At 40.0% G+C, this 14794-nt stretch overlaps 1 protein-coding gene across 3 annotated transcripts in view; it reads left to right on the top strand.

Moving 5' to 3' along the window:
* MAMSTR (MEF2 activating motif and SAP domain containing transcriptional regulator) overlaps positions 1-14794 on the top strand; it is a 51978-nt gene that overhangs the window by 15949 nt on the left and 21235 nt on the right. For all 3 annotated transcript variants that reach the window (XM_026711964.2, XM_087918014.1, XM_087918013.1), the window contains exons 5-8: positions 935-1010; positions 4352-4501; positions 8451-8590; positions 13566-13682. In XM_026711964.2, coding sequence (XP_026567749.1) covers positions 935-1010; positions 4352-4501; positions 8451-8590; positions 13566-13682 — 483 coding nt within the window. The remainder of the gene's footprint in view (positions 1-934; positions 1011-4351; positions 4502-8450; positions 8591-13565; positions 13683-14794) is intronic.

Genomic DNA, 14794 nt, shown 5'->3' with positions numbered 1-14794 from the left:
AAACGGATAGCTGTAGGAATAAATTAAGAGACCCCCTTAAGTTGTCTGGTGAACCAATATGCCTGGCATGCCTGTTTTATTCATAACGTGGCTTACTGAAATGGGCCACACATGTCTAAACTATGGTTAATGCTCTGTTGAGGAGATCTTATGTTTGACTTTTTCATTCTCTTCTCTTGATTGTCCTAGTACGGTGTTTCTAAGCCTTGGCTATATCCAAATGCTTAGACATCTATTCCCACAATTCTTCAGTTAGTATAACTATTAACTATTCTGGGAATTGATATCTATAGATTTGGAAGTTTACAAGGTTGGGAGTGTATTTTAGAGTGTCAGCCACGGGCACAATGAACTCTTCAGGCTAAACAGTTGTTTCAGCTCAAAACTCCATGATTGATTGAGATACTTCAGCGGAAAGAGTTTTACAGAGAGATTGAAGAAGCTGTTCTAGTGATGACTAGACAACCCTGTGAGCTGCTGGGTCATTGTTTCAGAGATATTTCCTTACCCGATTCCTTAACACCTTCAAAGGCAAAGCTTCTAATGTTCTGGAAATGTTCTTTAAAAATCAGGGAAATATTCAGACATGTATCTGCCTTGAAAGCAGGCAATGTTTCAAATAGGCAGCAATATAAACTCAAATAAATGTAGCACAGTCAAACACCTGGAGTTGACCACAGGGTTTTATAATATTTATATTATTTCATGAAATGTTTTATAAAATTTGGCAAATTTTAATTCTATGGGAATCATAGATTCTGGATTTTGGATGAATTCTGTAAGTTAGACCATTTAAGTATCTTGGTTCAAAAATTGTTGCCCTAGAATGCACTGTTTTACTCAATTAAAGTTTACAGAAAAGAGAGTTTTAGTAACATATAAATTGTCTGGGCATATTGGCTGTGTTATGATGTTTTTCCTTTGCTTCTCTCAGGCCAATGAGACTGCCAAGCTCAAGGTTTCACCCCGGCCTCACAAGACCAGCTCTGCTAAGGGACAGCTGACTGAAGGTAAGAAAAACACCGCTTCTGTCCAGGTTGAAACATCTCTGCCAATCCCACATCATAATGTGAAAATCAAGAGGTTGGTTTTGTATAACACACTAGGCAAAGCTCAACATGGGTTGAGTAGTTTGTGGAATGGTGTGTTGTGGGAACACAACTGTTATTTTAACATGTTGTATGACTTAGGCCAGTATATTAAGCCATGATCCTGGGGGTATTTTTGGCGTAATATCAGGGGTGGGATTCAAATTTCTTAACAACCAGTTCTGAGGGCGTGACCTAACTTGTGGGTGTGGTTTCATGGTCATGTGCCTGGATGGGTGTGGCTTGCTGAATGGATGTGGCTTGGTGGTCACATGACTGGATGAGTGTGGTTTGTATGTAAATATTGTAAAAATTCATGTAAATATTGAATTTGTTATTAAAAAAAGAGCAACTTTTACCCAAAATCAGGCAAAGCAGGCAGGCAGATGGAGTTGCTCCCAGATTCACAGATTCACTCAGAGATCTACCTTTCTGCAATCTGCTGCCAGAATCTGTCACATAAAATTTGCTTGCAACCAAACTCACAGAATTAACTCACAACACACTATGTATGTAAATATTGAATTTTTTATTTTAAAAAAGCAACTTTTACCCAAAATCAGGCAAAGCAGGCAGGCAGATGGAATTGCTCACAGAATCACAGATTCACTCGGAGATCTATCTTTCTGCAATCTGCTACCTGAGTCTGAACTGAAAAAAAGAAGCTAGGAAGGTTCAGCTCTGCTTTTAGATTAGCTAGAAAGCAAGAAATCCAACAATTTCCTGCTTTCTAGCTAATCTAAATCTCCCAGCATAGCTGATAGTCAGAACAGCTGATGGTCAGGAAAAAAAGAAAAGAAAAATAGCAACTTACCAAAAATTAGGTGAAGGCACAATGCAGGCAAGTTGGATGGAGCACATGCCAGGTAAGGAGTGACTGGGAGGGGAGGGGAGGAGAGGGGCCAGCCAATGGTGGTGCAATTTGCCAGTTTTCTGAACTGCGCAGAATCGTAACAGCCAGTTCTATAGAACCGGTGTGACCAGGTAGAATCCCACCCCTGCATAATATATTATGTGAGCAAGTTCCCAATGTTTTATCAATACAGAGTAAGGACATATTGTGTAAACTCAGGAAAATTACCTTAAAACCCTGATACAAAATTCAGATTTTTGGGGGGAGCCCATTTTTCACATACTTATCTTCAGAATCCTGCCAGATCCTCCTTTTCCTTCTTTTTTTTTAAAAAAAATCTTATTTCCAGGAGGGACTCATGTTTTTGACCTTTCAAATTTCCCTATAGTTCTAAACAAAACATTTATCTTTCATTACCAAGTATGGGATAAAAATTATGGCACTCTTATATCAAATTTTGAAATGTTGGCAACATTTATAAAACTCAGAAGGTGGGCAACCTACTTTCATGAAAGTGCTCTCCTATTTTATTTCTTTTTGCAACCCTTTGGAGGTCAGGGTCATGTTGCCCCAGTCTCCTTTGTTTCCAAGAAAGAATTTTTTTTTTCATAACGCTCCATCTTTCCAGTTTCCACTTGCTGCACTGCTGGTTTATCTTAGCTCTGGGAAACGCTTATGCAGCAAGAACAATTCTCAACACAGCCCTGATCAAATAAATACATGCACCATTATAAATAAATAACAGGGGGAGAGATTTAGAAAAGAATGAGTTTTGCTCTTAACTTTTATCGGGGAAAAAACCCCTCTTCTTCCACCTGAATTCTCTATACTCTCCTCCAACGATTGCAGTTACTACTCCTTCAGAGAATGAGATTAAGATGATGAGAAGGCACTTTAGATCTTCATGTTTTCCACTCCTGATTCCCTAATGGTACAAAGGAACAGAGTTCCCATTCTCCAGGCTCAGTGATATATTGTGATATCAGGAACCTTTCTTCCCCCAAGAGGAAAAAATGCTCTGCCTTAAAAGGTGGATGACAGGTGCATGGTAAAACCCTTTCGCTTTCTAATTTGAACTGGCTTAGATGTCTGGAAGTAGCTTAGGGGAAGTAAGACACTTTTCTGAAAAACTGGTTAAGTTTTTTTCCCCTTAAGTTCCTAATTTAAACTAAAATTCAGATTTAGGCCACAAATGTTCATCCTAAGCCAGTCTTTTTTCAGGCCTCCTGGTTATTGCTCAGGGGAAAAATTGGAGAAGAAACTACTCTGTGCACATTCTTAAATGAGAGGCAGGATAGAACATCCACCCAGCTATCCAAGCCCATCAGTGTTTCTAGCTACAGATAGCCCTCGACTTATGACTACAGTTGAGCCAATTGTTAAGTGACTTGTGCATTTTATTACCCTTTTTGCCACAGTTGTTAAGTGAATCGCTGCAGTTGCTAAGTAAATCATGTGGTTATTAAGCAAATGTAGTTTCCCCCATTGATTTCACTTGTCAGAAACCAATCGGAAAGGTTGCAAATGACAATCGCACACAACCCTGGGATGCCACAACTCTCACAAACAAATTGAATCAATTGTATTCAATGCATTAGAGCTTAATCCAAGGTTGGTATTTTTGAGTGATCTTGATCTTTGTACAGTTCTGAGGACAGCAGATCAGGGGTGGGATTCTACCAGTTCGCACCTATTTGCTAGAACCGGTTATTAACTTTCTAAGCAGTTCAGAGAACCGGTTGTTAGAAGAAATTTTGACTGGGAATGCAGGGGAGGTTGTAAAAGTAAGTCACTTTTTTCACTTCCGTTGTGATTTTGGTCACTAATCGAATGTTTGTAAGTCAAGGACTCGGGATAATCCCCAGAACATGGTAATACTCATTGTAATTATTAGTGATTGTTTTGTTTTGGATTCAGGCTTCTACATGAAGTAAAATTTACTTCTGATCTAGCCAAGTTGTTCTGATCTTTTATTTTATTATTTATTTATTTATTTTATTATTTTGTGAGTCATGTACAAGATAACAAGTATAGATATGAACATAAACATGAACAAAGGCAGTAAATACAGATAAATGGGGACAGTAAGACAGGGACGGTAGGCATGCTGGTGTGGTCATGCACGCTCCTTTAAGGACCTCTTAAGAATGGGGTGAGGTCCACGGTAGGCAGTTTGAGGTTGAACTGTGAGGGGTTGAGGTTGTAACAACGATGTAGGTAGGCAGTTTGAGGTTGAACTGTGAGGGGTTGAGGTTGTAACAACGATGTCGGATAGGGCGTTCCAGGCGTTGACCACTCTGTTACTGAAGTCGTATTTTCTGCCATCGAGTTTGTATCGGTTTACCTTGAGTTTCATCTTATTTCATCTGCTTTCCATGAACACTGAATTCCCTCTGGTCCTCCATTTCAGTGTCTCGAGGGGACCGTTCCGAGTTTCAGGAAAAGAAGGCTCGCTTAGCCGAAGACTTGAGCGAGAAGATCTTGCATCGTCCTGGGCCACTGGAATTGGTGAAGAAAAATATTCTCCCCTTGGATCCTGGTATCCAGGATGTTGTGACAGGTAGTACCATCAATAGTGCTTCAAAGCGGGGAGAGAACACAACCGCATGCAAGCTTCATTCTTTTGGAACTACTCCCAATTGTACTGGGCGAAACCATATTTAAAATAGTGCAAAGAGTGGGTGTAATGCTGGAACTGTAATTTTGTGATTGAAGAAAGCTTCAAATGTACCCACCATGAATTTAGCAGCCGTTTGAACAACACCAGTGGTGGGATTCAAATTTTTTTACTACCAGTTCTGTGGGCGTGGCTTGGTGGGCGTAGCCACGTGACTGGGTGGGTGTGGTGCTTTTTTTGCCACTCCCACCCATTTTGGGGAGCTTCCTAGCCTCAGAGGAGCCTCGGGGGGGGGCCTTTTTGCTCCCCTAAGGCTCCTCTGGGGCTCTGGGAGGCAAAAAATGCAGGTGGGGCTGAGCTCCTCCCTCCATTTTTTGCCTTCCTGGGCCTCAGCAAGGGGAATCCGGCACAGCTAATCTATGCACAGCTGATTGTCGGGAGTGGGAAAAAAAAGAAATATCTTAGGTCAGGCGGGCAGGTAAGCGAGCATCGGGCGGGAGGGCGACTGGATCGGGGGCGTGGCCAGCTAGAAGTTACTACCGGTTCAGTGATGTACGCCAAATTTTTGCCAGTTTGCCCGATGCGGTGCGAACCAGCTGAATACCACCACTGAACAACACTGAAAAAAGGGATTTATGACTTATCCTTGCACTTACAACTCATAGCATCCCTAGGATCATGTGATCAAGATTTGGGTGGTTGGCAACTAGCATGTATTTGCAAAAGTTGTAGCATCCCAGGGTCATTTGTGACTTTCCCAGCTGGCTTTCAACAATCAAAAATAATAGAATAGAATAGAATAGAATAGAATAGAATAGAATAGAATAGAATAGAATAGAATAGAATAGAATAGAATAGAATTCTTTATTGGCCAAGTGTGATTGGACACATAAGGAATTTGTCTTGATGCATACACTCTCAGTGTACATAAAAAGAAAAAAAAATTCATTAAGAATCATAAGATACAACACTTAATGATAGTCGTAGATTACTAAATAAGCAGCCAAATCACACTAGGAAACAATCAGTACGAATCATAAGGATACAAGCATCAAGTTACAGTCATAAGTCATAAGTGACTTGTGCTGGATTTGTGCATGATTCAGTTTACAACTTATACATGATTTGTGCATGATTCACTTTACAACTTAACGACCATGGCAAAAAAAAAATCATAAAATTGGGCACAATTCACTTAACAATTGCATTGTATAACAATAGAAATTCAGGTCCCAATTGTGGTTGTAAGTCAAGGACTTCTTGCCCAGAATGTGTTTTTTTAAAAAACAAGTTTTATTCAATGTTTCCAAAGCTCTTTTCAGTGTACAACATAATTCCGGATCACCACTTTTACATGCAAATATAACAATAATTATATATTCATTTTCTACATTCTGCTTCTTATCTTATCTATTTTTAACTTAATTCTTCAACTTTTACGTAAGAAAAGGAACAAACATTAATCCTGTTCACTAATATTACTTTCATTCTAAATATCTTCTCAGTTCATTTCAATTTATTTCAAATATTTCTTAAACATTAACGTTTCTTTTAAGCATGACTTTTTCCATAATACTCTTTTCTCATTTAAGTCACTAATAATTCCCATATCTTCATACTTGTTAACTTTTAATTCTTTTACCTGTCAGGTTTGCAATTCTATCGCATATTCTTTCCATAAATTCTAAATTTATACAAGCTTTTGCACACAAAATAAAACATGGATTTCCCCTCCCCTTTTACTAATTTGGGGGTGTCACCTCAGTGGTTTGAATATACCTTAATTCCCTCATCTTAATTCCCAATATACATTTATTTTAATTAGTTATAATACTAATTCCCTAGAAAAGAACTACATGACATTGTACTTTTCAGTCAGATTCCGCAATATATTTTCTCCTTTTACTTCCACAGAGTTTTATTTATAATACCAAAAGAAAAATTGCAGAAAGAAAAGCAATTAATCAATTTAGCTAGTCCTGGTCACTGATATTAATCTCATTTTAAAACATCCTTGCAATTCATTTCAATTATTTCAATATATATAAAATAAACATTAACCTTTCTTGTAACATTAAAAAGAACATACATTCATCTATTTAAAAAAAATATCAATGCCCTTCCCCCTCTCAATGATCTATATTCCCCTATTATCTAAATAACTTGTAATTACAAATACATTCTTATTACCCATCATATCAATACGGAATCTCCTTTCTTAATTCATTAACCATTATCCCTATGTATTCTAAATAAACAATTTTTTCCATTATTTTACAATTCCCATATTTATCTATTTCCTGTTCCTGTTCCTCATTACCTCTCTTCCCTTTTATTTTCCCAATCCTTTTCTCCCTCTGATTTATATCCCTCTCCCTCTTTATATCTCCTTCCCCCTTTTATTTTTCTGCTGTTTCTTTCTGTCTTTCCTATTTTTACAGGTATTTTCCTTTTTAGTTACTTTTTGGAATCTCCTGTTTTTAACCCCCCTTCTTTTCCCTCCTCTTTGTTGTATTTTTTTGCATTGATTGTCTATTTAAAATGTCTTCTTCTTGAACTAACTCCCCCTTCTCTGAAGTTTCTTCTTCATGTTCTTCAATCGCCATTTCCATGGCTTTTAACACTGAGCAAAATGATTCACCTCTTGCATCTAGTAGTTCTTTCATATTTTTAAGCATCATTTTTAATTCCCACAGAGATATCATCGGTGCACACTCTTGTATCTTATAATTATAAAATCCACAAGGCAGCTTCTCTTTTTCTTTTTTCTTCTTCAAGCTTTCTGGAATTCACAACTATTCCAACACTGGGTTTATACCAAAGTAACCAAATTAGTCCAACAGTTCGTCTTTTCTTACTTCTTTTTTTATTCTAGTTCAGCCTTTACTTTCTGGGGTACTCATTTTGTTGTTTCAATATTTTCTTTTCATTGTATGGAATCAAGTTCGTTAGAGAAACAGATTTTTTTTCTTTATATTTTCCAGTTTAAATTTTTGTCCACAAGATGACACTCTCCATTATACAAAGTCCTCACCCTTTTTTTCCTCCCCTTGTTTTATTTTTAGGGGCTTTCTGAGCCTCAATATTCCAAAACAATCAAGTCTCCAATTTGTATATTTCCCCCTTCTTTTTAATACTCTTAAATCCAGCTTTAGTTTATGCCTGTTTGTTGCCAATGTATTTTAATTCAACTTATTCAAGTTTCTTGTTCTGGCTTCTTCCTCTCCCGTTCGAAGCCCCATTCAGCTGTCAAAGTTATTTTCCCTCTTTTTTTCCCCTTCCCTTTTTAATTCTGCTTTCTTTTCTTTCTTAAACATTCTTAAAGCATCAATCCCGGGGTACCTTTTATTTAGTTGTTGTGCCAAATTGTCCCGGTTCTTATGTTGTCACACCTCCTTCTCCATTCCTGCACAAATCTTAGTCCAGCTGAGTCGTCCTCTTCAGGGTGGCAATTTTGGACCATCGTTTGGTCATCTTTGGGGGGAAAAATGCCAAACCCAGAGGGGGAAGATGCGGCTCCCCTCAACCTGGCTGGTGGCTTCCCCTTACTCCACCGCCCCTCCGAGGCAGCTTCAGCCCCTAACCACAATGACTGGGGCTCTCTGACAAAAGAGCACGGACCGAAACTGCAGACAGTCGCGGTTCCCTGTCTGTCAGCGAGGAGGGCTTAACCGGAACTCCCAGCACACAATGAGTTTTGATGACTGTGAGATCTCCAAGAACAGAAATTGATCAGACATTTATAAAATAGATGAATTGGTCATCACGTTCAATATAAAATAATTTTGTAGATAAAAAAGGAACAGGATAGCATTATCCTTTCACTCTGCTGTGAATTCCAAATAACCCACCCTGACTTTCTACCTCTTTTTTCCCTCAACATCATCTTCAGATGCAGCCCGTTGTAGAACCCCTGAGTCCTTCAACTTTGAAGACGATCTTAGTAGTTCCTCTTCCTCCTCTTCCCCATGTTTCGCATTGTCTCCAGGAGGTGGCCAAGGAAATCCTTCCACATCAGAAGCAGTTTTTCAAGTAAGCAGCATATATATAGACATATATATATATAGACATATATGTAAGCAACATATATATAGACATATATCCCTGTATGTGTGGGTTGTTGAAGTACTGTTTGATGAAAGTGGAAAATCTCCACGATACAATGAGAAGCTCCTTGCTATTTGGAGGAACTGACTAAAAGTAAGTGTTTTTCAACTTTGGCAACTTTAAGACATGTGGACTTCAAATCCCAGAATCCTGTGGCCAGCTGGGGAATTCTGGGAGTTGAACTTCACAAAGTTTAAAGCTGCTGAGGTTGTGAAACACTGGGAAAAGTGTACCAGCATGCAACTACAAGCCAGGATGATGCCTTTATGGGACCCCAACTTCTATCTTCAATGCTGTCTGAAGCTAATAGAATTTAGAATCTATATTGTGTCTTTCACTATAAAGCCTAAACCCCAAGCTTAAAATTCTTGTCCAGGAACAAGAATTGATGCTGTTGGAACAGAATTTATTTTGGATCCTGACATAACAGAATTTGGCCAAAGCCAAGGACATAGAGTTGAACTAATGAACCAGCAGTACTTAAAGATAAAAATAACTAGCTTATCCTGGGATATCCGTTAAAAGGGGCACACTATACCTATTTCTAATATCTCTATAAAAGAGGTGGTGTAATAAAATATAACACAAGCAGATCAATACTCACACTCATACATACATACGCATATATATTGCCTGGTGCTCCAAAAGGTTTGTGCTAATAGGATTACATCTGTTTCCAATTAGATAACCAAAATTTAATAATAAAAACCACAGGCAGCAACAACTACTAACAAAACTAATACTTCAGACTGGTCACTGTAAAAATCCCATAACCATATATAGAATCAATTAAATTACGGCATTTTAATAGCTTTGCAGAATATCAATAGAGAAGTGCCAGGTACAAATAGAAAGATTTTCACAGAACAGGAACCACTATAGAATAGCAATTTTGTGTTCAGCGAACAGAGGAGGTCGACAGAAAAGTTTTTCCAGCAATAATCATTGAATTTGATCCATAGGAATAATTATCAATGTGCTGGCTAGGGAATTCTGGGAATTGAAGTTTACACATCTTAAAGGCTCTAAGATTGATGAACACTGGTTTAGAGGAAGCTGTTGCCTTATATGGCTAACTATTACATTTTCTTCCATAAACAAAGACACTTTGCTCTGACTGGTTCCTAGAATATCCTGACGTGATTTGTCACATATGTGACTTGTTCTTTTTAGAGAGCACAGATAATGGTCTTTATTTCTCTAGTGAGAATTGTTGCTCCATATCCCCCCCAAATATATTATTTATTTTTAAATTTATTTAATGTCCCCCTTTGTTATTTGTATAAATAATTCAAGACAAACAGACCTAATACACTTTCCTCCTCTTATTTTCCCCACAGTAGTGAGGTCAATTGGGGCTGAGAGAGCGGGACAGGGCCGAAGTCACCCAGCTGGCTTTCAGGTCTAAGCAGAGACTAGCGGTGGTGGGATTCAAGCTTTTTTTACTACCGGTTCTGTGGGCGTGGCTTGATGAGTGTGGCAGGGGAAGGATACTGCAAAATCCCCCTTCCCACCCCACTAACCTACTTTCCAGCTCCATTCTCCTGTGCAGGGCAACAAAAGAAGACCCAGCCGATCAGCTGGGACTCAGGAGGCAGAGAATAGATGGTGGGGTGGGGCCTATCAGAGGTGACATTTGCCAGTTCTCCGAACTACTCAAAATTTCTACTACCGGTTCTCCAGAACTGGTTAGAACCTGCTGAATACCACCTCTTGAGACTAGAACTCACAGTCTCCTGGTGACTGGCTCAAAATCATCCAGCTGGCTTTCCTGTCTAAGGCCGGACTAGAACTCCGTCTTTCCTAGATTCCTGTCTTCCTTCCCTTCCCCCTTCCTTTCCCCCTTCTTTTTTTTTTTTTCAATGAACCAAAATAGTGATAGCGTAACTAGTACAGCTCACTTTAGCCAGTGTGATTCATGGATGGGCTTTTCTGACCTTCATCTTTATTAAACAGCCAGCCAGCCAGGGTTCAAATTATGGGGAAGAAGATAAATGCAATGTGATATGAGGAGAAAGCAAACTGAGCGATAGCCTTAGTGGCCTCTGACATTAATACAAATGATTGAAATCCAGATGGACCAGCGCAGGTGGGCCTCTACCGCAAAACGTTGCAGTACGTAGGGGTTTCTATTCAGGCTGTGACATTCTATTTCTAATAAATTTTTCTGGAGGTTTCCCAGTGCCACTTCAAACTCTGATTCCTTTGAATTGGAAAAATCCCACTTGTTTACCCTATGTTTTTTTTTTCACCATTTAAAAAAAAAAAGTAGTAAATCTTGCATTCTGCCCAAACTAGCCTGACATCTTTTACTCGCTGTGCTGCTGTTGCTTTTAATGCCTATAAACAAAGCCACTGACAGTCTGAAGGTTGGAAATAAAATAATCTAACATCCTGCTGAAAATGTTCTCACGAAGTTTTATTGAATACAAGCAGTCCATAACTTACGACCACAATTGGACCACAATTTCTGTTGCTATGCAATGCAATTGTTAAATGAGTTGCATCCAATTTGAAGACTGGCGGGTTTTTTTTGCCGTGGTTGTTAAGTGCATCACACCAAAGGTGTTAACTGAATGTAGCAGTCATTAAGTGAATCCAGGTTCTCCCATTGACTTTAGATGTCGGAAGCAGGCAAGGAAGGTCACAAATAGTGATCACATGACCCTGTGATGCTACAACAACTCGCAATACCTGCTGGTTGCCAAGCATCCAAATTTTGATCATATGACTCTGAGGATGCTACCACAGTGATAAATGCGAGACCAGTCTTTACACATATTTTTCAGTGACATTGTGATTTCAAAAGGTTGCTAAGTGAATGGTTGCAAGTTGAGAATTACCTGTATGCGTAAAAGAAAGTAGTGTAAAATATTAAAATGTCTAGTGTCGGTTGGTTATGCTACTGTTTTCCACACATGAAAAAAAATGACTCCTAAAGTTCATGGCTTACATCCAACTACCAGTATATTAATTCCTCAACATTTCTCTATTTTTTAATATTTTTTTTAATCTTGGGACTATGACTTTAATGGGCATTAAAAGTGCAGTGGACAGGCTCAGTTGACAGAAAGGCCTTTGTGGTTTTATTAAAGTAGAAGAAGTTTTGCTTTATTTTCTTGGCTCAAATTCATAGATGAAGATTCTGGGCATCATCCAGTATTGAAAACAAGAAAAAAAAAACAGAATAGCTAGGGGAAAAAAAGGCTGTGGGGGCTTGTGGATTCACACTGTTGTGTAGAACGAAATAAGAGTCTAAACCTGGAGGCAAAGCCAGTTTATTAAGGCCTTCCAAACAGGGTCAGGGAAGGGCCAGATGGATGTCTATCCCAGAGGGCAGGTCCTGCAATGGAGAAGACCCATTTCCAGGATTCCATCAAATGATATAGAATACTTTCATTGACCAAGTGTGATTGGACACACAAGGAATTTGTCTTGGTGTAAATACTCTCAGTATACATAAAGAAAAGGTACATTCGTTAAGAATCAAGAATCATAACGTACAACACTTAATGATGGTCATAGGGTGCAATCAACAATCAAATTAACGGTAGAACCCAGAGCAGACCAACTTTGTCCAATCAGACAAGTCAGGAAGGAAGTATTGGGAGGAGAAGTAGGTCAATTTCCCCCACTCAAGTTCAACTTAAATAATGGAAATCAATTTTATTAAAAAGCCAGGAAAGAGGCCTGTAGTATTGAAGAATACATTAATGTGTGTGTGTGTGTGTGTGCGCGCACGCGCGACGCACGTGCGCATATGCATGTGTGCCCATATTTATCTATATTTGAGTGTGTATGTGTGTGTGTGTGTGTCTGTCTGTCTGGTAAACTGCTGCCCTCTGCAGGACACTTTGAAATATTCTTGAATTCGGAGCCGAAGTCCCCAATGTGGCAAATGCCTACTTGCTATTCCCTGCCCTCATTTATGTAGGTGGTCCTTAACTTACAACCAGTTGCCTAGCAACCAAGGAATTTACAAAGGGCTGCCAAAAAGGGTACTTACAACCCGGATTCGGTTTCAACAGCTGAGCTCCTCCCTTCCATCAGGATGCTGCCAATGGCCCGCATTTATGGCCATTGGCAGCATCCTGAGGTCATGTGACCACGATTTACTGTAGTTTTTCTGAGAAATAGACGTTTACTTTTGTAAATGCCTATTTCATGGAAAAACTATAGTAAAAAACACCCAGTTCAGACGAGAGAGAGAGGAGTGAGTGAGGGGGGAGGGAGACAGGGAAAGAGAGAGGTCGAAACGCTGGCTGCAACTGTTCCATCAAAGCTGCTCCATCTTAATTGCCTAAAGATTGTTGCAAATAACTGAAAAAAAAGTCATAAAATTGGGGTCAGTCACATGATGGTTTGTTTAATGGCAAGTATGGCTTAAGGCCGTATTTCCGGGCTCTATAACAGTTGTAATAGAAGATTACAAGTCAATCACTACCTGTAACATTCATATTTAACATATTTTAATTTTAAACCAAGTTATAAAAAGTTGGCAGGCTGCAAAAGAAAGTATTGGTGATGAAAATCAACTTGGTTTCCAGGAAGTTTTTTGGGATTCTATGTACAAATGTTTTACAAAATCAAAATGAGTGCTAGACATCATGATACCCATGGGCACAGCCATTCTGTGAATATGTATCCACCCCATGGCAGCCATTTTCTTGGAACATCCGTGATGCTTACCAGCTTAAACTGTCACATATCCATGGCATGAAATAGTAGCAATTAGTGAATTTAGGAACCCCAGGGTAATGGGTTCCAACATGGGGTCTGTTAGGTTCTTAAATGAACCCACTACTCTGGTTTATTCGCCAAACCATAGTTTAAGAAACAAGATCAATACATTACTCAGTAATGTATATGTAAGAGCCAGCGTTTTATTTTTCCTCTACAGCTGGACCTGCCCCCAGTCCTGGTGGATCAACAGCCTGCTGTCACTTCATCTACCTCTGAGGCCGAGTTCTCTCTCCAGGGGGGAAACCTCCTCAAGCCCACAATTTCGCTCCCGAAGGTAGGCCTGGGTCATTGGCAGAGGAGAGCCCAGTGGGAATGTTGCTGGAGAAAGTCTTTTCCACTATTTTTTCACAGAGAAAAAGCTCAGCCATGGCTTGATGACATGATTTTGCAAGGCTTTGCAATGGATGCGCTCTAGGGTCCTGCCAGGAAGGATGTCTACGGGAGGGGGTCACATTTTCTCTGATTTTTTTAATCCTTATGTTAATATTTTAATGGCTTAGTTTTTCTTGTATTGTAAGAGTCCTTTTGGATAGTGAGATAGGAGGCATATTAGATACATAGACAAATGATAGATGATGGATGGATGGATGGATTGATGGATGGACGGACAGACAGACAGATAGTTGTTAATCGCAAAGTCATGTCCGACCCATCGTGACCCCATGGACAATGTTCCTCCAGGCCTTCCTGTCCTCTCCTATTCCCCAGAGTCCATTTAAGCTCACGTCAACTGCTTCAGTGACTCCAGCCAGCCACCTCATTCTCTGCCATCCCATTCTTCTATTGCCCTCAATTGTTCCCAGCATTAGGCTCTTCCTCAGTGAGTTCTTCCTTTTCATTAGGTGGCCAAAGTATTTGAGTTATATTATAGATACTATAGATCAGTGGTCGGGGAACAGGGGTAAATTACCCCAAATGGGGTAAAAGTGAAAATCTGGGGGTAATGAGGAGGTTGCGCTGGCCAATGGCGGAACTATCGGCATAGCAGCAGTTATTAAAACACCCTTGAGGCAAATTTATCCCCTCCACCCCACCCTTGTTTCCTGGGTCGGAAATGACTCCAGGCTAGATTCTGCAAGAGCCGCACCGCCCGTTTTTTAGGGGAAGGCGAGCTTCTGGCATAGGGCAGAGCATTTTGGGAAAAGGGACGCTTCCCGCGCTGCGATGACCGCACGCTCGCGCGCAGTTTGTGTCACCGTGGCTCCCAAATATCATCCTCCCTTCCCGCTTCCTCGCCCCAGGCCCTGCCTGCCTGCCAACTAGCCAGCCAGCCCGGCTCCCTCCCCCGAAGCCTCTCATCACTGCCAGGCACACAGGAAGCGAAGAGGCACCTGCAACGGCCGCCTTGGCCCCGAGAAAATTCCCAGAAGCCCTCGGGAGCCTGGT

Source organism: Pseudonaja textilis, chromosome Z (genome assembly GCF_049901715.1).
Source record: "Pseudonaja textilis isolate UNSWEBS1 chromosome Z, rPseTex1.2, whole genome shotgun sequence".
In the NCBI taxonomy this organism is placed as follows: domain Eukaryota; kingdom Metazoa; phylum Chordata; class Lepidosauria; order Squamata; family Elapidae; genus Pseudonaja; species Pseudonaja textilis.
The sequence above is the reverse complement of the archived record's forward strand: the minus strand, read 5'-3'. Positions and strand labels throughout refer to the sequence as shown.